General features: G+C 38.3%; 1 protein-coding gene across 4 annotated transcripts in view; it reads right to left on the minus strand.

The window, feature by feature from the left end:
* The window catches only part of PHKA2 (phosphorylase kinase regulatory subunit alpha 2), a 113176-nt gene that overhangs the window by 71964 nt on the left and 18568 nt on the right, over window positions 1-22644 (minus strand). For 3 of the 4 annotated variants that reach the window (XM_036745891.1, XM_036745892.1, XM_036745890.1), the window contains exons 2-5: window positions 13050-13208; window positions 8223-8270; window positions 6547-6715; window positions 3829-3911 (exon numbers count right to left, since the gene is read on the minus strand). In XM_036745891.1, the coding sequence (XP_036601786.1) occupies window positions 3829-3911; window positions 6547-6715; window positions 8223-8270; window positions 13050-13208 (459 nt within the window). The remainder of the gene's footprint in view (window positions 1-3828; window positions 3912-6546; window positions 6716-8222; window positions 8271-13049; window positions 13209-22644) is intronic. The other variant, XM_036745893.1, reaches the window with a different exon arrangement.

Here is a 22644-nt window from a genome sequence, read left to right on the forward strand (position 1 = left end):
GAAAAGAATAAAATGCACCTGCAGGAAGTATCTTGATGGAAATAATGATTAAAGTGTAGGAAGAAAAGGGGCCTACCAGAACCCAACCTCAGACTATACTACACAAAGCAGTAATTATCAAAGCTATTGGTTAAAAAATAGAAAAGCTGATCAATGAAAATAGATTAGATTTATAGAACCCTGAAGCAAACAAACTGTAGCATAGTTTGTAGCCTATGAAACCCAAGGAGGCCAACTACTGAGAAAAGAACTCATTGTGTGACAAAGGTTACTAGGAAAGCTGGAAAGCAATGTGGCCAAAATTAGGTTTAGAAAAACACACACCAAATACCACAAAAACTCCCAAATAGACACATGACTTAGATATACTAGGTCCTATCATAAACAAATTAGAGGCACATATAAATGGAAGCCTTTCACAACTATGGATGGGGAAAGAGTATTTAATCAAATAAGGGTTAGAGAGGACCACGGGAGATAAAGAGCCAATTCTGATTACACAAAATCTAAAAGCTTCTGTGCAAACAAAATCAATGTAATTAGAACTGGAAGGTTTCCTCTGCAGGGGGTAAAGCGGTGGGAGGAAATTTTGAAACAAACATCTAATAAAAGCATGCTATCCAAGATATATAGGCACACTTTCAGACAGTCAGTTTGTTGATTTGTTTTGCCTGACTATATTTATTTGTTACAAAAGAGGGCTTTAATTTTTATTTTTTACAAGGGAGGGAAGAGTTAGTGGTAGATATACAAAAAAGAAAACACTGGGGGAGGAGCCAAGATGGCAGCTGGAAAGCAGGGACCTGCGTGAGCTCCCCACCAGGTCCCTCCAAAAACCTATAAAAAATGGCTCTGAACAAATTCTAGAACTGCAGAACCCACAAAATAGCAGAGGGAAGCAGGGATCCAGCCCAGGACAGCCTGGATCATCGCTGGGTGAGGTCTATTGCGCATGGAGCTGGGAGCACAGGGGAGCAGAACCCAGCAAGGGCTGCGCAGATCAGCCAGACCAGGAGCCTGGAGAAACAGGCCCTAGTGCCCAGAATCAGTGAGCTGTGTCAGTTACCAGAGTTCTCAACCCACAAACACCAAAGACAAGAGAGAAGGTTAGTGGGAAAAGTTGCGGGAGACAGAGTGATAGGAGTTTGCGGTTCGGCCACTGCCCCAGGGGCAGCAGGGGTGGTGCAGCTACAGAACTATAGCTGCAGTTGCTTCAGGCCCCAGGCCCACCTGATGGAAGGAATTAAGTGGCAGATCAGAGCAGGAGTGCAGAGCCTGCTTAAGATCTGAGTCAAGTCCAGGTTGGTGGTTCTTGGGGAAGGAGGAGTGCTGGTGTGGCAGAGCTGGATGTATAGAAATAGCTCTGAAAACAACAGCGCAGCCCCTCAAGTTTGGAACAAAGTACTCTTTACTCTATAAGCAGTCATACCCCGATGAAAAACTAAAGTCAAGTAAGTTGGCTGGCAACATGATCAGGCAGCGAAAACAGACTCAGATTCAGTCTCAGACTTTCGAATCTTTCTTTGGTGACAAAGAAGACCAAAACATACAACCAGAAGAAGTCAACAAAGTCAAAGAGCCTACATCAAAAGCCTCCAAGAAAAACATGAACTAGTCTCAGGCCATGGAAGAGCTCAAAAAGGAGTTGGAAAAGCAAGTTAGAGAAGTAGAGGAAAAATTGGGAACAGAAATGAGAAGGATGTGAGAAAGCCATGAAAAACAAGTCAATGACTTGCTAAAGGAGACCCAAAAAAATACTGAAGAAAATAACACCTTAAAAAATAGACTAACTCAAATGGCAAAAGAGCTCCAAAAAGCCAACGAAGAGAACAATGCCTTGAAAGGCAGAATTACCCAAATGGAAAAGGAGGTCCAAAAGACCACTGAAGAAAATACTACCTCACAAATTAGATTGGAGCAAGTGGAAGCTGGTGCCTTGATGAGAAATCAAGATATTATAAAACAGAACCAAAGGAATGAAAAAGTGGAAGACAATGTGAAATATCTCACTGGAAAAACCACTGACCTGGAAAATAGATCCAGGAGAGATAATTTAAAAATTATTGGACTACCTGAAAGCCATGATCAAAAAAAGAGCCTAGATCTCATGTTTCAAGAAATTATCAAAGAGAACTGCTCTGATATTCTGGAGCCAGAGGGTAAAACAGAAATTGAGAGAATCCACTGATCACCTCCTCAAAAAGATCCCCAAAAGAAAACTCCTAGGAATATTGTTGCCGAATTCCAGAGCTCCCAGATCAAGGAGAAAATACTACAAGCAGCCAGAAAGAAACAGTTTGAGTATTGTGGAAACACAATCAGAATAACACAAGATCTAGCAGCTTCTACATTAAGGGAATGAAGGGCTTGGAATACGATATTCCGGAGGTCAATGGAGCTAGGATTAAAACCAAGAATCACCTACCCAGCAAAACTGAGTATCATGCTCCAAGGTAAAATATAGACTTTCAATAAAATAGAGGACTTTCAAGTTTTCTCAGTGAAAAGACCAGAGTTGAATAGAAAATTTGACTTTTAAACACAAGAATCAAGAAAAGCATGAAAAGGTAAACAAGAAAGAGAAATCATAAGGGACTTACTAAAGTAAAACTGTTTTGTTTACATTCTTACAGGGAAAGATGAAAAGATGATGTGTATGATTCATGAGACCTCAGTATTTGGGTAGCTGAAGGGAATATACATATATGTATAGATAGATAGATAGATATGTATATGTGTGTGTATGTATGTATATATGTATGTTTATATATGTGTATATATATACACATACATAAATATATACATACATACATACATATATATGTGTGTGTGTATATATATATATACACACACACACACATATATATATATATATGTGTGTGTATATATATATATACACACACATATATATATATATATATATAGACAGAGGGCACAGGGTGAGTTGAATATGAAGGGATGATACCGAAAAAAATAAAACCAAATTAAGGGATGAGACAGGAATACATTGAAAGAGGGAGACAGGGAGAGAGAATGGGGTGAATTATCTCACACAAAAGTGGAAAGAAAAAGTAGTTCTGTAGGAAGGGAAGAGGGGGCAGGTGAGGGGGAATGAGTAAATCTTGCTCTCATCGGATTTGACCTGAGGAGGGAATACCATACACACTCAATTGGGTATCTTACCTCACAGGAAAGAAGGAGGAAGAAGATAAAAAAGGGGGGATTATAGAAGGGAGGGCAGATAGGAGGAGGAGGTAATCAAAAACAAACACTTTCAAAAAGGGACAGGGTCAAGGGAGAAAATTGGATAAAGGGGGATAGGTTAGCAAGGAGCAAAATAGAGCTAGTCTTTCACAACATGAGTATTGTGGAAGGGTTATACATAATGATATGCATGTGGCCTATGTTGAATTGCTTGCCTTCTTAAGGGAGGGTGAGTGGGAAGGGAAGAGGAGAGAGAATTTCGAACTCAAAGTTTTAAAAACAGTTGTTCAAAAACAAAAAATAAAAGTTTTTGCATGCAACTAGGAAATAAGATACATAGGCAATAGGGCATAGAAATTTATCTTGCCCTACAAGATAGGAAGGGAAAAGGGGATGGGAGGGGAGTGGGGTGACAGAAGCAAGGGCTGACTGGGGAATGGGGAACCAGAACATTTGCCATCTTGGAGTGGATGGGAGGGTAGAAATGGGGAGAAAATTCATAATTCAAACTCTTGTGAAAATCAAAGCTGAAAACTAAATATATTAAATAAATTTAAAAAAAAACAAGTTAAATTTGTTCCTGCTACTGAGATAACTGAAAAGACCACCAAGGTTTATACTTACAGCGACTTTGTATGCAGCCTCGATGTAGAAAACAAGATTCTGTATGAAGGCCACCTCATCAAGGGTAAAAATAATACGTAAGCCTAGTGAAAGAAAATAAATACTGATGGCACCATAAAAATAAAGGTATCTGAGAGCTATAATTCAATTGAGCCCCCATATGCCACGTGCCTACCATGTGCAAGATACTGTTCTAACTGCCAGGGATGTAGGGAGAAAAAAAGACAAAGTGGTCCCTTATCTCTGCAGGGGGGCAGAAAACACGTACACAGATAGGTATAATACAAGGAAATGAGTAGTTACAACATTAACAAGTGGGAGCAAGAAGGAACAGAAGAATCCCTTAAGTGAAGCCTTACAGGATGATTCTGTAAGGAAGAGATGATAAAAGGTGCCAGGTATAGGTAACAAACTTGTGGAACTGCACGGAGGTGGGAGAATGTTGAGTTCAGAAAATAGCTAGTAGTTCAGTTTATCTAGAACACAGAGTATGGCAAATTGCCAAATTGTGCAGACCTTTTAACCTAGTTATACCACTATTGGCTTTTATCTCAAAAATAACAAACACAAAAAGTACTCAAATGTACAAAAACACATAGAGTCACTCTTTCTGTAGTAGTCAAAAACTAAAAACTAAGGGGATGTTATTAGGGAAGAGTTTAGCAAATTATGTTATATGAACATATATATGAGTTATGTTATAGAATGTTATATAATATCATATAAGTATTATTATATCATAAGACATGAATAAAATGGACAGTTTTAGAGGAGCCTGAACAAGGTGAAGTCAGAAGAACTAGGAGAACTATTTATACAATAACAACATCAAAAAGAAAAAATGACTTTGAAAGACTTTAGAACTCTCATTAATGCAATATTAAACCACCAGTCTAGAGGACTACAGATGAAATATGTTATCTACCTCCTGCCAGTGACTTGATGGACTTAAAATTCAGAACAAGACATAGATTTTTTTAACATGGTCAACGTATGAAGTTGTTTTGCTGGATTATGCAATTTGTCATAAGGGTTTTTTAAAAAGAATATTAATTTGTTATTCAATTGAGGGAAGTGTTAATGGTAGGAAGAGATAATAAATGCTTGCAAAATATTTTTTAAAAGCAAAATTTTAGAAGCAAAATTTTAAAAATCTAATTAAGTTCCCTGAGGGAATGGATTGTTTCAGTCTTTGTATTTGTATCCTCAGAGTCTGACACAGTGTTCTGGAACTTCATAGGTGCTTTATGAATACTTATTGTTTGACTGTCATTTAAAAAAATCATGGTCAGTTCTGGATACCGTATTTTTAAAATATCTCTCATAAATCAGAGAGTCCAGAGAAAGGTAATCAAATAGGTTAAAATAATGGACCAAATTCAGTCAAATTATTTCTAATAGGGACAATAAATGTAAAGCCTTACATTTTGCTTCAAAAAAATCATTCATCCAAGAAAACAAGAGATAAACCTTGACAACAGTTTATGTGAAAAAGACCCCTGATTTTAATAGGCTTCAAGTTTAATCTAAAAATATAACATTGTTAGGGTATAATGGACAAAAACCAAAACAAAAAATCCAAACCCATGCAGTCTTAGATCTTATTAACAAAGGATTGTTAGCAGAATAAAGGAGTGAAAGTTGCCTGTATATAAAGAAGCATTTTCTTGGACTGTCCAAAAATGAAACATGTTGCCTGAGAACGCTCCTCCCTGGAGATCTTTGCAGAGGAGCTTAAAGGGCCAAGAGATCATAGGATTATAGATCTGAAGCTGGAAGGTCTGTAGGTTACAGGTCACTATGCAGCCTCCTCATTTTACATATGAAGAAGATGAGGCATAGAGAGGTTAGAAGACTTTTCCAAGGTCATGTAAGAGCAGAATGAATTTAAATTCAACTCATCTGACTCCAAATCCAGAGCTCTTTCCTCTATAACTCAAGTAGGTTAAGGATATAAAAAGGAATTCTACTTGGCTTTAGTTTGGACTTAACCAATCTCTAACTCTTACGTTATCTAAAGCAATCTTTAGATTGGGTTTAATGAATCTAAGAAAGACTTGATAAGAATGTGAGCAGCAAGGATAGGATTCCAGGAACCATATCATATTAGAAATATTTGAAGGAACTGGGAAGCTTCAGTCTGAAAAAAGTGACAAAGTAGGGAATTGACTTATTCTGCATTTTTCCATTAGGTAAAACTACAACCAGAGGGTGGAAGCTACAAGGTGGTAGACTTCATGTTAACATGAGGAACGTTTGGAAACAGAGCAGGTTGCAAAATAGTGAATTCCTAGGTCACCAGAGAGCATCTAGGTGGCAGAATGGATACAGTGCCAAGACTGGAGTCAGGAAGACTCACCAAATCTGGCCTCAGACACTTGCTACCTGGGTGATTCTGGACAAGTCATTTAACCCTGCTTGCCTCAGTTTCCTCATCTGTAAATGGCAAACCATTCCAGTATCTATGCCAAGAAAACTCCAAATAAGATCACAAAGAGTAGAACATGACTGAAAATGACTGACCAACAACAAAAGGTTACCAGAAATTTTCACAAGCTACATCATGACAGGGATACCGTGGAATGAATTTCTGAGCTGGATAGGAAGTTCCCTTCTGACTCTAAGATTTTGTGATTCTATGATTCAGCAAGTCCCAATTTAGTTAATTTATTACTCATTCTTTCCTGTAGCATATATAATTCTACAAGCTTTACTTACCTGAGGCAGTCATCTGTGCTAGAAACAATAAAAATAAGGAAGTAGCATCAACTTGTAAATGTCCCCACTGATCATCACCAACCACAGTGCCACAGGTGGCAGTATTGTACTTGGCATGCAAGCTGTCCTTGGTGCTCTGAGTTTTCTTAAACTTCTCAACTTTATCCACCTAAGAAAGATAAAGTATGGCTCAAAGTTAATTAATCTTAAAAATCCAATTAGAGGCATTGAATTAACTAAAGATAGGGCATCTGACATTGAAGAGCAAACAGTTCTGAATGAATTACTTCATGGAAAAAGGCACTGTTGTTCAGTTGTTTCAGTGTTGTCCAATTCTTTGTGACCCCTTCTGCCATTTTCTTGGCAGAGATTTGCTATTTCCTTCTCCATCTCATTTTATAAATGAGGAACTCAGACAAACAGGGTTAAATGACTTGCTTAGAGTCACACAGCTAGTAAGTGTCCGAGGCCATAGGAAGATGAGTCTTCCTTACTCCAAAACCAGCACTCTATCTACTGTGTCACCTAATTGCCCCAGAAAGAGAAATACATCACAGGCATTATTCTTGGCCATTGATGAGAAATTTTCAAGTACATCATGAAATCCAGACACTCACTAAACAAACACTAATTAGGTACTTTAAGGAATATGGGAAAGATTTCATTAGCATAAGTAGAGAACACTGTTTTTCTTTTTCATAAATAAAAGTTATAGTGTGTTCTTCACAGTGCACATCAAGATTAAAAATTACTTGCCCAATTTCCCACAACAACACAGCATCAGGGGCAGGAACTGAAGCCAGTGGTTCCTGATTCTACACTCAGAATTTTATCTATTAGAATATAGTTGTCTTCCCTGATTGAACGTTATATTTTCTATGAATAAAGTCCAAACTATTTTGGCTTCTTGTGCTAAGCCTATAAGTGAAAAAATCCAATTAACAATGTATTTCATACCTAGATATTAAGTTCTTTGATGGCAGGAATGGTCTCATATATCTCCTCCATCCCCCTTAGTAAGTGCCTTTGGAGGGGGTGGTGGGCCAGACTTGTGACTTTACAGAACTCCTTGACATGAAAATACCTTTCACTGATTCAGATTAGGAACTTTTCTAGGGCACTGAGAAGTTAAGTAGTCAAGTGCTGTCTATTTAATACTAAAGTTTCTTGTTTGAGACTCTACCTTAAGACAGCAGTACAGAGAGAAACAATATACCAAAGCCTTGAGTTAAAACACAACAAAAATTTTACTTCAAGTTAAAAGAAATTATTTCTGTATATTCACAGCAATTAGCAAAAAGCGGCAGTATCTTCTTAGTTGTTTTGGGAATGAAGTTTTAAAAGGTTTCATAAGAGTAAAAGGATACACTTTCTCTTTTTTAAAAAACTAAGACAATTTATTAATGAATTTTTTTACCCTAGAATATAATTCCAGTTTTGTGAGAAGTTTTTAAACCAAAAAAATATAGTGTAGTTTTATGAATTTTTTTAACAAAAAATATGGCATAAAAAGGTAAAAAAGACTTTACTTTTCTATAACAAATTTTTAAGAAAGGCTTTGTGAGGAGTTGAAGAAAAATTCAAAGTGTCTCAAGAAGTTTCAGCTCTCAGTGATAACAATATGAAATTCCAGCTAAAATGACTTATAAAAACAAATATGTGAGTTTTCCAATTACCTGTCTCATCATACATTGAAGGAGACCCCGCATCAATTTCACCACATTCTGAAAAAAAAAATCAGAAATAGGATTATATTAATCAATCAATCAATCAACACTTATTAAGTGCCTACTATGTGTCAGGTCATATCTACTACTTGTTTTATTTATTATAAAATATAACCTTTTCAAACACTTTTTCAGACTCTATCAAGATTTGACTAGTCATTCCCATTCATTTTTCCTCATATATTCATAGGTCAATTCATCAATCCATAAACTGTGCCAGGTGCATTAAGGATACAAAGAAGAATGAAACAGCTCTGCCCTCAAGGAGGTTATATTCTATTAAGGGAAACAATACACATAAATATACATATACACTGTAAAACAAAATAAAAACAAGGTAATTTTGGAAGGAGAGTACTAAGGAGAGGGTAAGAATTATGAAAGTGAATCTTCTGGTCCTGATTTTTTAGCTCTGTATTACTTCATAAAAATGTTTTCAGACTTCTTCATGCCTTTTTATTTTAATGGAATCATAGTATTCCATTATATCAGTGTGCTACGATTATTTAATAAGAAATTTGTAGTGCCTGACAATTGGGTTGCTTCTAGTGTTTTGCAATTACAAATAATATTATGAAAAATTCTGAACCAAAATTTATCTTCCCTTCTCCCCTCATCCTCCCAAAAAGATTAATATTTTCAAAGTGTATACAGTTCTTGCTTCAAATAAATTTGCTTTATGCAAATTTGACTTTACATAAAGAATTCTGAAAGAAATTCACATTCCCAAAAAAACCCAACTATGTTAACTTCACTGTACAGTACTGTGCTTTTCTGTCTCCACTCCTGCCCCTCAGCTCAGCACTCCACCATCTGCCACCCACTCCCCCTCCAAAAAAAGACCCTAAAAAACCCCTCTAAATGAAAACAAGAATGGATGCTACCGCCATGCTATTGGAGGTTTGGCTTAAGACCTTTGGCACCAAGAGAGGAGACCTTTGCCCCACTCCACCACCTGTGTCTGGCCCCACTGTCTGCACTAAGGTACTGAATGGGATGGTGAAGACCTCTAAAATCTAAACCTCAGCCTTTCTGTAAATACAGTGGGATAAATAAGAGTGAAGACTTTTCATCATGGCTCAGGGCTTCTGACTGACAGCTAGGCCTAAGTTTCGAATCACCTGACCCATAGGAATCCAAAACTTAGAGTAGCCTGACCCCCCTCAGCACAAGCCTCACCAAATAAGGATAAAAGTGTTTCTAAGAGTTAGCTTTGGCTAAATTAGCATTTCCTTGTTCCTTCTACCTGGGGTAGATTTCCCCGTTTAGACTGTGAGTCTGAACTCCACCAATGAGAGTAAAAGGCCAGTGGTGGGTGGGGGTTGTTTGCCTTAGGTATATAGCTGGGTTCTGCCCTCTGGGCACCACCTATCCCTACCAATTGTCTATCGGTTGGGAGACAGTCCTTTCTTGTGATTCTTGTGAGATCTTAAATAAAGACTACTTTTTCTCCTTTTTGCTTCTATGAGAAGTCTCTGAATATTACTTGAGTTGTCTCACACAGTACCCAGTATTTTTCCCTGGCCCCTGTGTGTCGCACATCCTCTCATATCTGTATCCATGTTTGGCCCCAACATGTCTTCCCCCTGCATATACTTACCTTCAGTTCCAGCAAGGTCCTCATGCAGCTGGCCTTGACCCTGTTCTCCATCCTCTGGCCCTGGTCCCCATGTGTCTTTGAACTGTACGACAGCCCCCTCCCACCACAGTTGTGTGGGTCCCTTCCTCTGTCTCCACATCTGCCAGCAAATTCAGGTTATGTTAAAATCACTTTCTACAGAGGCCACTTGTATAAAGTGAAAACTCTATATTTATTAGGTTATCTGGGCAGCCAAGTGGCACAAGTGGGCAGAGCACTAGGCTTGGAATCATGAAGACTCATCTTCATGAGTTCAAATCTGGCCTCAGACACTCACTAGTAGTGTGATCTTGGGCAAGTCACTTGATCCCTGTTTGCCTCACTTAACTCATGTGTAAAAAAGAGCTGGAGAAGGAAATGGCCAACCACTCTAGTATCTTTGCCAAGAAAACTACCGAATAGGGTCACGAAGGGTTAGACGTGACTAAAATGGCTGAATAACAACAATCAGGTTATCTACTTCTTACAAACGGTATTATATAGACTATGATGCCATTGGGTGATTATATACAAGTGTACACAAAAAGAAACCAGTATACTTTAAAAGTCTATAATGTTCCTAAAAGGTTTTTATTATTAAGCTTGCATGTATGTATAAGTATTAGCTACTAGTAAGAGTTTGAAAATAGTCCAGGCACAGATGATGTCTGCTGACCGATGACCAGCCTAGCTAAGTTTGGAAAGACTCATCAACAAAAGGTCAGCCACCAGGTGATGAATTTTCTATGCCACAGAAACTCAAGAGGACAGTCTATGGCATAGAGTTTCCTGACCTTTGCTGGTAAAAGGACAAAATACACTGAACAAGATTACTGAACTTCTAAATATCTATTTTGGTGACCTACTCCTTTTTCCAAATGAGTTAACTCACTTTTGGAGTGAGTTGAAAGTAATAAAAGGGGAATTAATGAGATTCTCCTATTAACATGAATAGAAAAAAATATGATTATCCTACTGATACTGCATATTTTTATTTATATTTGCTGCTGTTGCCCTCTAAACGTTTCGTGATAAACTTCCACACCCGGGAAAAAAAAAAACAGGCTACACACCTAGAACCTATAGTTCCTAATGAGGTTTACTCAATGACCGAGGTCTCAGAAAGACTGAAGATGAGGTGGGACGTTCATCAGATCTTTTTCAAGATTTGTCGCTACTAGCTATATAAGCAGTATAGAGGTGGGGAAAGCAGTTGTTGTCTGTCTTTCATTCTTGAAGGTCTCAGGAAGGTGCTGTCATGACTTGCAAGTGAACTGGATTTAAGTGAGGGTCTATGCAAAGTCACCAACCTCACTCTCTCCTCTGGAGCCCCCTGAGTCCGGTGGTAAGATATAGATCAGGATGACTAGAGAAGGCCCTGGATGCAAGGGGAGACCTTTTCTTTTAAAAGCTTTTTTTCCCCAGGTCTCAGTTTGTCTGAGGCAAACTCCATTCAGTGAGTAAGGCTAGGTAAGAAATGAGGGAAAGAATGGCCTCTTTTACCTAGTCAAAAAAAAAAATCAATGTGAGAAGGGAAGACTCTCAGGGTTTGTGGCCAAAACAGAAACAACTGCTACTTACACTCACTACGGGCATCAGAGCCCAAACAAGGACCAAATTAGGCTTGGGCTAGCTATTGTTGGCCCATTAATAAGAGCCAGAGTGATTCTGGTTTAAGAAGCATGAAAAAAGTAGCAGTCCTCTAAATGGCTAGTGGCAACTCCCAGGAATCTCAGGAGAGTTGTGACACCAGAGGTGCCACCAGCTAGCTGAGCAAAGGCCTCAGGCCTCGGATTAGTTGGAAAGAACAGGAAGAGTGGAGGGTGAAAGGTGTCAGCCCCATATATTGTTGTGGGGTTGGGGGGTGGGTGGCAATTTGCTCCTCAAAGACCGCTGGCAAGTTTTGCTCCATTTTTTTTTAACAAAAAATTCAAATATCTGGCACAAACATTAGAGATATTTCAATTTTCTAGTTCTCAGGGACTAGAAATAAACTAAAACTAAACAACTAGAACCAGGACTAAACATAGGATTTAAAGACTCATTTTTTATTTAGGACTCAGAACTCAGTTATCTACAGGAACTGGAGTGCTACAAAATAACTATTCTTGTTGGGCTCAGATGAGTATTATCACAACTGTGGAAATCGGAAAAACTTCCCAAGAGTTATTAGGGAAGTAAGACAAAATTATGAAATTATAACAAATTACATAAGCAAGCAGAAAACAGTATTAAGAAATTCTCTTCAACTAGCTTTTCCATAGGCAAGGGGACCTGCCTTGAGGATTGCTTCTTGAGGAAGAACAGAAGAGCTTTTGCTTTAAGGAATTACAACTTTCTCTTGAAACAACAATTTCTAGCAAGAAATGAATATTCATTCTTTAGAATAACATTTGTAGTTTCAAAAGTTCTGAAAAACAGAAATGTCCTTATGCACATGATGATGCAGGTTACAGAACAACCAAACCAGTTTTCTTGGGCTTTCCCTTTAGTGAGCAATAACATTCGTGAAGTAGTAAAATGAAACCTTAAATTCAGCTGTCCTAATTTTTAACTGCCAGCTTCACTTAAATGATGATAGCACTTCATAGAAAGTGACAAACATAGAGATGTGATAGAGATAGACCTGACAAGACATGGGAGAGAGTGAATTAGACCCTTAACAAAAATAGGGAAGCCTTGAAAAGGTGGGATTAAGTGAGAAGACAACTCTGTTTTGTTCGGATATGCAGCACCCAAATGGAGATGTCTAACAGGCTTCCTATTATTCTCAGGAGTTTGTTTTTTACCACGCTCCTTCACATTGTTATTATATCTTACAAGTAAATTCTAGCATTAAAAAAAAATCAGTCTTTGTCAGGCAGATATTTGGGAGATTTGTTTCCACATTCTGTTTGAGGTTTTAGATGCACTGAGAAAAAGAGTCTCCAAAAGAGAAAAACAAGAGGTTGGAACTCCTTAAGCACTGGCCAAAGAAGTATAGTAGAGAATGGGGGAAAGTGGTCAGTGGGAGGAGATTGGGGAAATCATACAAACTATAAACTATTTAAAATGATTAGTTTGTTGAAGATTTTTGGGTAACAATCAATTACTATGTTAACATAAAATCTTAGCCCAAATATAATTCCAGGCTCACAGTAACTACCACCAATTATTACCTGTTCTAATTCATATGCCTTGGCCTTATCTTCATCCCGATCTGCATTCTTCCGATATGCCATTCCCAGGCCCCACACTGCCAGGATGCTGTAGATGTTGTCTCTAACCCAGGCATCTTTTTGTTCATGGCTGGCTGAAAGTAGTCCTGTTACTGGACTCTAGAAAAAGACAGGAGCAAAATAACAATTAAACTGTAATTTAGTTTATTCCCCAAAGTGGGACATCATCAGAGTGTCTTATATACAGACAAGATACAGCAGTCATCTGTGAGACAAAATAAAGCCCACTAACACAATGCCAGTAGAAGCTACCTGGTAGATATAAAACACAAAAACTATAACATAACAATTATAATCTTGGGACTGATTGAGAAACTTTCCTTATATTAAACCTAAATTGACATCTTTAGACTTTAACTCCTAGTTCTGACCTAGGGCCAAGAAAAATGTCAAATCCCTGTTCTACATGACAGCCTTTCAAATATTTGAAGACCAAATTCATGCTCTTAAGTCTTATTTTCTCTAAGCTCAATATTCTTAGTCTCTTCAGCTGACCCTTTTGTGTTATGAAGAGGCTCCCATACCATCTTAGTCATCATTTTCTATATGGTCATCTACGGTCGATGTCCTTTCTAAAATCTATTACCTAGGAGAGAACACAGCATGCCGTCTGTGTGACTAGCACAAAGTACAGTGGGGACTATCACGTCCCTAACCCTGGAAAAACCTATGACTCTGAACACAGGCTAAAATTGTATTAGAATTTTGAGCTTCTGCCAAAACTAGCAACTCATCCTGATTATGCAGTCCACTAAAACTCCCAAATCCTTTTCAGATATACTGCTATGTAGCCATTGCTGCTCTACAAATATAAAACTGAACTCATCTTCTTCCCCCAAATCCATCCTCCTTCCTAAATTCCCAATTTCTGCGGAAGGCAGAATCTTCTGTTCTCCCAGGCACCCATTTATAATACTTTAGAGTCATATCAGATTCAAACAACAAATATTTATCAAGCACTATTTGTAAAGTTGGGTTTCTGAACTCAAATGCTAAAGATTTTTTTTCTTTGACCTGTGATTTCATTGGTACAGAGAACTCTCAAGAAGGATATGGTCTCTACCAATGCTCTGCATTTGTAATCTTAAAAGAATTGCTTTGGGCTCTGAGAAGTGAAGTGATTGGCCCAGGCAATGAAGGATAAACATAATTATTTTAGACTTACTCTATAAGCTTCTTTCCCTACTTGATAGTCTTCCTTTCTGTTTACCTTCTGTTCTCCTATTTTCTATCATCCAAAACAACCACCCTAGACACAAACCACTCACTCCGGATATACCTGACTGTAGTTTTATCCCTACTTTAGTCCTATTCTCTACATTTTGCCCTCCACCACCACAAAGTCCTTCTACTTTGCCTTACAGAATCTATAGTGTAAGCACTACTGACCCCTCCCACCCTTTATCACGTCTCTTCTCATACTCTTATTATCTCACTGTAACAGACCTTGCCTTCACTTGATTCCAGATCCTTCACTGCCCTCTCTAGGACTTAGATGCTTCTCTCATGCCTCCCATAAGACAAAGTCAGAAGGAACTGAAATATTCTTAGCTCCCATCACTCAAATATTTTTCTAAAAGCCTTTGAAAGTAAATCCTTTCTATTATGCCGTATTTTCCCAATCCTTGTTGCTGTCCAATTTCTACACCTGCCTGGCTTGCAGCTAAGTGAGGAATGACTATAACCTATAACTGAGTGAGGAGGGAAGTGTCTAGCATACCCCTGACAAAAAAAGGATGCTATCTCAGACCTAGTACTTAGGAGAGACAAATTGTCGATTGTCACATTCAAGTATCTCCATTCTCCCTGGGAATTTTGTGACCTTGCTCTATGCAGACATTTCCAACCCTCTCGTGCCCCCAATTCCCCTAACACACACTTTAATCTTTAGCTCACAGATTACATTTTCACGCCTGGTCTTCTAGATTTATTGCCTTTATGGACTTGTGGCTCTGCTTCAAAACATTCTCCCAGTAAAAACTCTCTTGGATCTTGGTATGGACACTGCACTTTTTCCTCTGGGCTTATTTACTCCTTCTGGGGGATACGTTCTCCCCAGGGGACACTCTTCAGTCCTGCACAGTTTAACAATCTGCAACCCTCTCCCACATTCCTCAATGCCTCTGACACTTGAATTATGTTCTTCCTCTTCATTCAGTACCCTGTCACCATTCACAGCTTATTCATAATGACAGTCCTGATTAGCCTGGTCTTTTAGTTCTTTATCACTTCAACTCCTGTAATCTACTCTATGCCAGCTCTACTTCAGCTAACCATCTGGGTGGTCACATCTTAAACTTCACTTCTGTTTGAAACTGTTCTAAAATCCTAAATCCTAAAGTTTAGGATCCACACTCTTGAAGTCATCTACTTTGGGCACAATCCCCTTCATCACCCACCTTCTCCACATCTTTACTCAACCTTTTCGAGCCTGACTTTTGCTCTTCTCTTGATCCCAAGTCCCAGATTCCTTCTTATTTGCTGACCCAATTGCCCCTGTTCTGGCTTCATTTCCTTCTCATCATAGTCTTTTACCCACAGTCAGCTATTTAAATCATGCATGCTCTTCTACTTTTAAATCCCTTTCTCCCTTCATTTTCTTCTCCCCATCCTCTTATTTCCCAACCCAGGATAAGCCCCATTTGCATTTCCTATTCTGAAGCCATCAAGGACTAAATGGCAGCTGCCTGTGTTTAAAAATCAATGTTCTATGCAATAAATAAGTGATATCAATCTACTCCCAATCAGCTTCACTATGCAGAAGACTCCTAAATCTGTGTCTCCAGGCCTAATTTTTCCTCCTCAGCTCCTGGCCTTGACTGCAGGTCCTCTTTATTGGGACATGGTCAGCCAAAACCTCAATGTCAACAAATGTAAAACTGAGCTCATCTTCTCTCAAGAAATGTATCCTTCCTAATTTCCCAATTTCTGCTGAAGGCAGATTCTTCTGTTCCCCCAGTCACCCTTTATAAAACTTCAAAGTCATCTCAGACTCTAACAACAAGTTATTTATCAAGTACTTACTGTTTTCAGAGCAATATACTAAGCATGAGAGAGAGAAGAATATTAGATAAGCCTGAGTCCCTTTCCTTAATAAACTCACCTCAAAAAGCTGGTAAGTTTCTCCTTACTCTTCTGAAAAGCATGAGAAATGGATTCTAGCGTACTCTACCACTTACTAGCTCTGTCCAATGAATCTTAGGTGACTCAACTGCAAAAACTGGAATAACAGCTTGCCTATTTCAGATCAAGATAATGGACCAGATAATTCCTAAAAACATTCCACAAATATTAAAATCTATGACACCTGAAAGGACAACCAAGTCATGAATAAATCTATAAATCATGCTCAACTATGCTAGAATGAAAAAAAAAAGAAACAATCATAGTTAATCGGGGGAAAAAAGATGTAGCCTTTGCTGATTTAATGATTTTCTTGAAAACAATGGGAACATGACTCTGAGAATATATATATAATGGTACTATCTTATACATGTATGTGTATGTGTGTATCTCCCCCCCAATTATACGTTAAAACAATTTTACATCTTTTTTAAAAGTTTGAGTTCCAAATAATGGTGCTATTTATTATCAGTGAGCAAAAAAGAAAATCACAAAATATCATTTATGGTAAGGCCTTTAAAATATTTATTCAGTGTTTTCATGGATTCTGAACTCAAGTTATTAGGTAAAAAGCAATGGCATAAGTTAAACTTACAGGATTACACATCTGGACTTTTGAAATTTCTGGAGCTAACTTTAATACAAAAACATTTTAATTTAAATGATGGTAGTGTCCTTAGGAAAACCAGTGTTCTCTTGAATGACCCCATTCAACTTATTGACACAGTGTAAAATTCAACAAAGATAAGTTAATAACACAGAAGTCAAACTAGCAGTGAACTCCAGAGATCCGGCAAATGTTCAGCAAATTCCATCAAAAGCAGTACAGTAAACAGTTAAACTAAACAGCAAGTTCGATTAAAAACAATGTTCAATAAATCACTACTTACTTGTCACGTTAAAGGTAAACAAGCACTTATGGCATGAGTGACGAATAAATGTGTCAGTCTATATCCTACCAGTTAAGGAACCAGAGCACAAAAAGACTACCAGAAGACACAGGAAATGGGAATTCCAAAACAAGAATCTAAAGACCATCACCAAGTTTTCCATATTACTGTCTAGGCCATGCGTCCCCAATGTGTGGGTCCTAGACTCACAGGGGCTAAGAAAATGGTACAAGTGATCTATTAATATTTATGTACACTAAGCATTTTAATTTTGAGCTTTACTTAGCTAAAATGTGTTATTTCTAAAATGTATGTAAATGCTGTGATTTATAAAATAAAAATTTAAAGCCATTACAGAATTCAGTCTTTTTTGTCACTTATTTTCTCAATCAACAGATATACAATTACTATAACTGTACCAACAACTACCGTACTATATCTATAAAATGTTTTTTATGCAAAAAAGGATTAGATCATGGTATTCACAAAGGCTAGAACTACTCGAGTCCTCCACATTGCCCCCAAATCAAACAGCTGTTACTATTATTACCTTAAGCACTGGGTGTGTTTTTGGCTACTAAATTTCAATGTTATATGAAAAGAGAACTCTATTAAAATTATATCCGAGCCCATCACAACAGCAAGGAAATGGCCAGTTCTCCAAGACCATGTCAAAAAAGAAAAAGCCTCAGCAGGTCCTGGAAATGAATGAAAAAGTGTTTCTAAAATGTTTACTATGTGCCAAGTACTATGCTAAGCATTGGGGATAGAAATACGATAGAAAATCTTTTTCTTAAAGGAACTTATATTCTAAAAAGGGAAGACAACACATATTGAAGTGAGGTAGCTAGGAAAGTAGTTGTGTTCTGGGGAGTCATAGGAAAGATGAGTTGATACAGAGGACAGCTAATTACCACATCATTTTTCCAAGTGGTGGTATTATTATTGTCCCCAGAGCAATCGGTAGATGAGGATCATATATGCAAGCGTATTAGCAGCAGATAAATAGCCTAGGTGAACAACTGGATGGGGTGTGAATGTGAAACAAAAATGTAAAGTCTTTGTATTATGGACTCTGAGATGCACTCTAGCATTTGAATACCAACTTCGCTAAACTAAGAAAAATTCAGCAGAGGGTAGACCACCAAGATCAGGATGAATTTTTTGGGTCATAATGACTTATTTTCTAGTCAGTTACAGATGGGGTTGTGATCTCTGTCAGAATTTGAAATTATGATATTGAACATAAAACAACCTATTTTATTTCTTGGATTGAGCTCAATTTATTATTTATCCTTCAAAGAAGACTAAATATATTACAATTTCCTATGTGAAAAAGCATTTCAGATGGACAGACAACATTTATTTCTTCCTTATGACGTGTCAGTCACTGTAATAAGTGCTGGGGATACAAAAACAAGTAAGTAAAATGGTCTCTATCCTCAAGTAGCATGCATTCTAGTGGTAGAAAAACCATACATAGAAGGGGAAAAAAGGTATAGGCACTTCAGTATGGGGTGGAGATACCCAGAAAATTAGGAAAAAGTATGTCTTTGAGATGCTTACATGGAAATACCAAGCTAACATTCACTATGTGGGCTCAGATGGTACTATCAGCCCTTCACTGTGTTCAGCTTGTGAGTTTAAGAAAAACATAACTCAATCCATTATACATCCAAACCTATAAACAATGTTATGATGGGGTTTTATTACACTTAGTAAAGACAGTTTTGTTATTCATTCACTCAAGACTAAATCAGATAAAAAACATATGAGTAGTCAATGTGAAATCCCTGGTTCACAAACTTCCAAACAAATTCACACACGCATATACATTAGTCCTTATCCCACTGGTCTTTGTTTTCCATTGTGTTTCCATGAGTATAGTAGAGTTGTGCTGAGTCATCTGTACTATCACAACTTCCTAGTGGGGAAAAACCCTCACTTCTCAACAAAATTCTTAGAGTTCTAGGGTCTTTTCCTTCATATGCTGTATACTAATAGGAATATGAAATTAATTCCAGAAAAAAGGGCACATTACATGATCTAACTGTAAAAGTTGTCAATTGCAAGTAAGATTTATTACCTATTATATGCTAGGAACTATATTAGGCCCAGATAGCAAACAATCTCTCCTATCAAAGAAGCTGTTTATTCTACTGGAGAAGGTAAGTTTTCATATAAGTGTATACAGAAAAACCATAAAGATAGTATGTAAAAAGTAGCTAAATATAAGGTAGTTTGAGAGAGAAAAGTATTAGCAGCTGGGGGGCGGGGCGCATCAGGAAAGGTTGCATGTAGTAGGTGGTACTTGAGCTATGTATTAAAGGAAAGTGTAAAGGAAGAGAGGGACAACTATAAGGTGCAGAGGTGAAGTATGTGGGATGGCCAGCTCAAAGGCAGAGAGAGGGGAGACAGAATAGGTGAGAAACACAGAGGCCCGTTTAGCTGGATCACCGAGTGTGGGAGGGAGAGTGATATTTAATGAGGCTGGAAAGATGGGTTGGGGCTAGAGAGTGAGCCTTTTAAAAGCCTTTAAAGTTAAACAAAACAAATTTACATTTTATCCTAGACGCAGCAGGAGGACCACTGGAGTTGACTAAGAGTGACACATAGTTAGATCTGTGCTTAAGAAAAATCACTTTAAGTAGATGGTGACTGGCGTGGAGAAAACACTTGAGGAAGCTATTATAATAATCTAGGGAAAAGATGATAAGGGCCTGAACTAAGATGATAGCTATGTGGGTAGAGAGAAGGAGTTGGATGCAAGAGATGTAGAATGTAGAAATGACAAGGTTTGGCAAGTAAATGGTAGGTATGTAGGGTGAGGGAGAGTGAGGTTTTGAGGATAATTCTGAGGTTATGAAATGAGGAACCTGGACTTATGGTGGTACCTTCAACAGAAATAGGGAGGTCTGGAAGGCAGAAAGAAAATTATTTCAATTGTGGGACAAGCTTTGTTTCAGATGTCTCCTTGTCATTCAGCTTGAAATGTGCAATGATTCCAGACTGAAGTTCAGGAGAGAGACTGGACCTAGATGGATCTGGTAGTCATTTACTTAGAGATAACAGTTATATCTATGGGAAGGCAGTGAGGGAATCTATGAGACAGAGGTGGGAAGAGAATGAATTTGAGGCTGATATGACCAAAGCAGTTTTTTATTGTTCAGTTGTGTCCAACTCTTTGTGACCTCATTTGAAGATTTCTTGGCAAAGACAATGGAGTGGTTTGCCATTTCCTTCTCCAGCTCCTACCATCTAAGGAAGCTGCTGAATGCCTGAATTTTAGAACACTAGAGTTGGATGTTGCATTTGGTTGACATGTTGGCTAGTTTCGCCAAATTATTTTTATTCTTTGCTATGAAATATGGCTCTCTGGGAGGGTAAGGAAGGAGGATTTACTTGGAAACATGGGTGATGTAAAAACAAGTTATCAATTTTTAAATGTATTCTATTGACTGAAAATCCATTATAATGAAAATATCATGGAGGGCGGAGCCAAGATGGCTGCTGGAAAGCAGGGACTTGCGTGAGCTCCCACCCAGGTGCCTCCAAACACCTATAAAAAATGGCTCTGAATAAATTCTAGAACTGCAAAACCCATGAAATAGCTGAGGGAAGCAGGGCTCCAGCCTAGGACACCCTGGATGGTCGCTGGGTAAGGTCTGTCCCACGGACCTGGGAGTAGAGCAAAGCAGAGCCCAGCGTGGGCTGCATGGACCAACCAGACCAGGACCTGGGCAGAACAGGCACTAGCGCCCTGAATCAGTTAGCTGTGGCAGTTACCAGAGTTCTCAACCCACAAACACCAAAGACAACAGAGAAGGTTAGTGGGAAAAACTGCAGGGACAGAGTGAAAGGAGTTTGCAGAGGACAGCAGAGGTGGTGCAGCTACAGAACTACAGCTGCAGTTGCTTCCGGGCCCAGGCCTGCCTGGATGGAGGAATTAAATGGGGGATCTGAGCAGGAATGTAGAGCCAGCTTAGATCTGAGTCTGGTCCAGGTTGGCAGTTCTTGGGGAAGGAGGGGTGCTGGTGTGGCAGAGCTTGCTGTGTAGCTCTGAAAACAACAGCACAGCCCCTCAAGCTTGGGACAAAGTACTCTTTACTCTACAAGCAGTCATACCCCGATGAATAACTCAAGGGTCAAGTAAGTTGGCTACAAACACGGCCAGGCAGCGAAAACGGACTTAGATTCAGACACATACTTTGTAATCTTTCTTTGGTGACAAAGATGACCAAAACATACAACCAGAAGAAGTCAACAAAGTCAAAGAGCCTACATCAAAAGCCTCCAAGAAAAACATGAACTGGTCTCAGGCCATGGAAGAGCTCAAAAAGGAGTTGGAAAAGCAAGTTACAGAAGTAGAGGAAAAATTGGGAAGAGAAATCAGAGAGATGTGAGAAAACCATGAAAAACAAGTCAACGACTTGCTAAAGGAGACCCAAAAAAATACTGAAGAAAACAACACCTTAAAAAGTAGACTAACCCAAATGGCAAAAGAGCTCCAAAAAGCCAATGAGGAGAACAATGCCTTGAAAGGCAGAATTACCCAAATGGAAAAGGAGGTCCAAAAGACCACTGAAGAAAATACTACCTCACAAATTAGATTGGAACAAGTGGAAGTTAGTGACTTGATGAGAAATCAAGATATTATAAAACAGAACCAAAGGAATGAGAAAATGGAAGACAATGTGAAATATCTCATTGGAAAAACCACTGACCTGGAAACTAGATCCAGGAGAGATCATTTAAAAATTATTGGACTACCTGAAAGCCATGATCAAAAAAAGAGCCTAGATATCATCTTTCAAGAAATTACCAAGGAGAACTGCCCTGATATTCTAGAGCCAGAGGGTAAAACAGAAATTGAAAGAATCCACTGATCACCTCCTGAAAAAGATCCCAAAAAGAAAACTCCTAGGAATATTGTTGCCGAATTCCCGAGCTCCTAGATCAAGGAGAAAATACTGCAAGCAACCAGAAAGAAACAATTTGAGTATTGTGGAAACACAACCAGAATAACACAAGATCTAGCAGCTTCCACATTAAGGGACTGAAGGGCTTGGAATATGATATTCCAGAGGTCAATGGAGCTAGGATTAAAACCAAGAATCACTACCCAGCAAAACTGAGTATCATGTTCCAAGGTAAAATATGGACTTTCAATAAAATAGAGGACTTTCAAGCTTTCTCAGTGAAAAGACCAGAGCTGAATAGAAAATTTGACTTTCAAACACAAGAATCAAGAGAAGCACGAAAAGGTAATCAAGAAAGAGAAATCATAAAGGACTTACTAGAGTTGAACTGTTTTGTTTACATTCCTACATGGAAAGATGATGTATATAATTCATGAGACATCAGTATTAGGGTAGCTAAAGGGAATATACATATAGAGAGAGACAAAGGGCACAGGGTAAGTTGAATATGAAGGGATGATATCTAAAAAAATAAAATCAAATTAAGGGATGAGAGAGGAATATATTGAGAGAGGGAGAAAGAGAGAGATAGAATGGGGTAAA

Source organism: Trichosurus vulpecula, chromosome 2 (genome assembly GCF_011100635.1).
Source record: "Trichosurus vulpecula isolate mTriVul1 chromosome 2, mTriVul1.pri, whole genome shotgun sequence".
NCBI classification, from domain to species: domain Eukaryota; kingdom Metazoa; phylum Chordata; class Mammalia; order Diprotodontia; family Phalangeridae; genus Trichosurus; species Trichosurus vulpecula.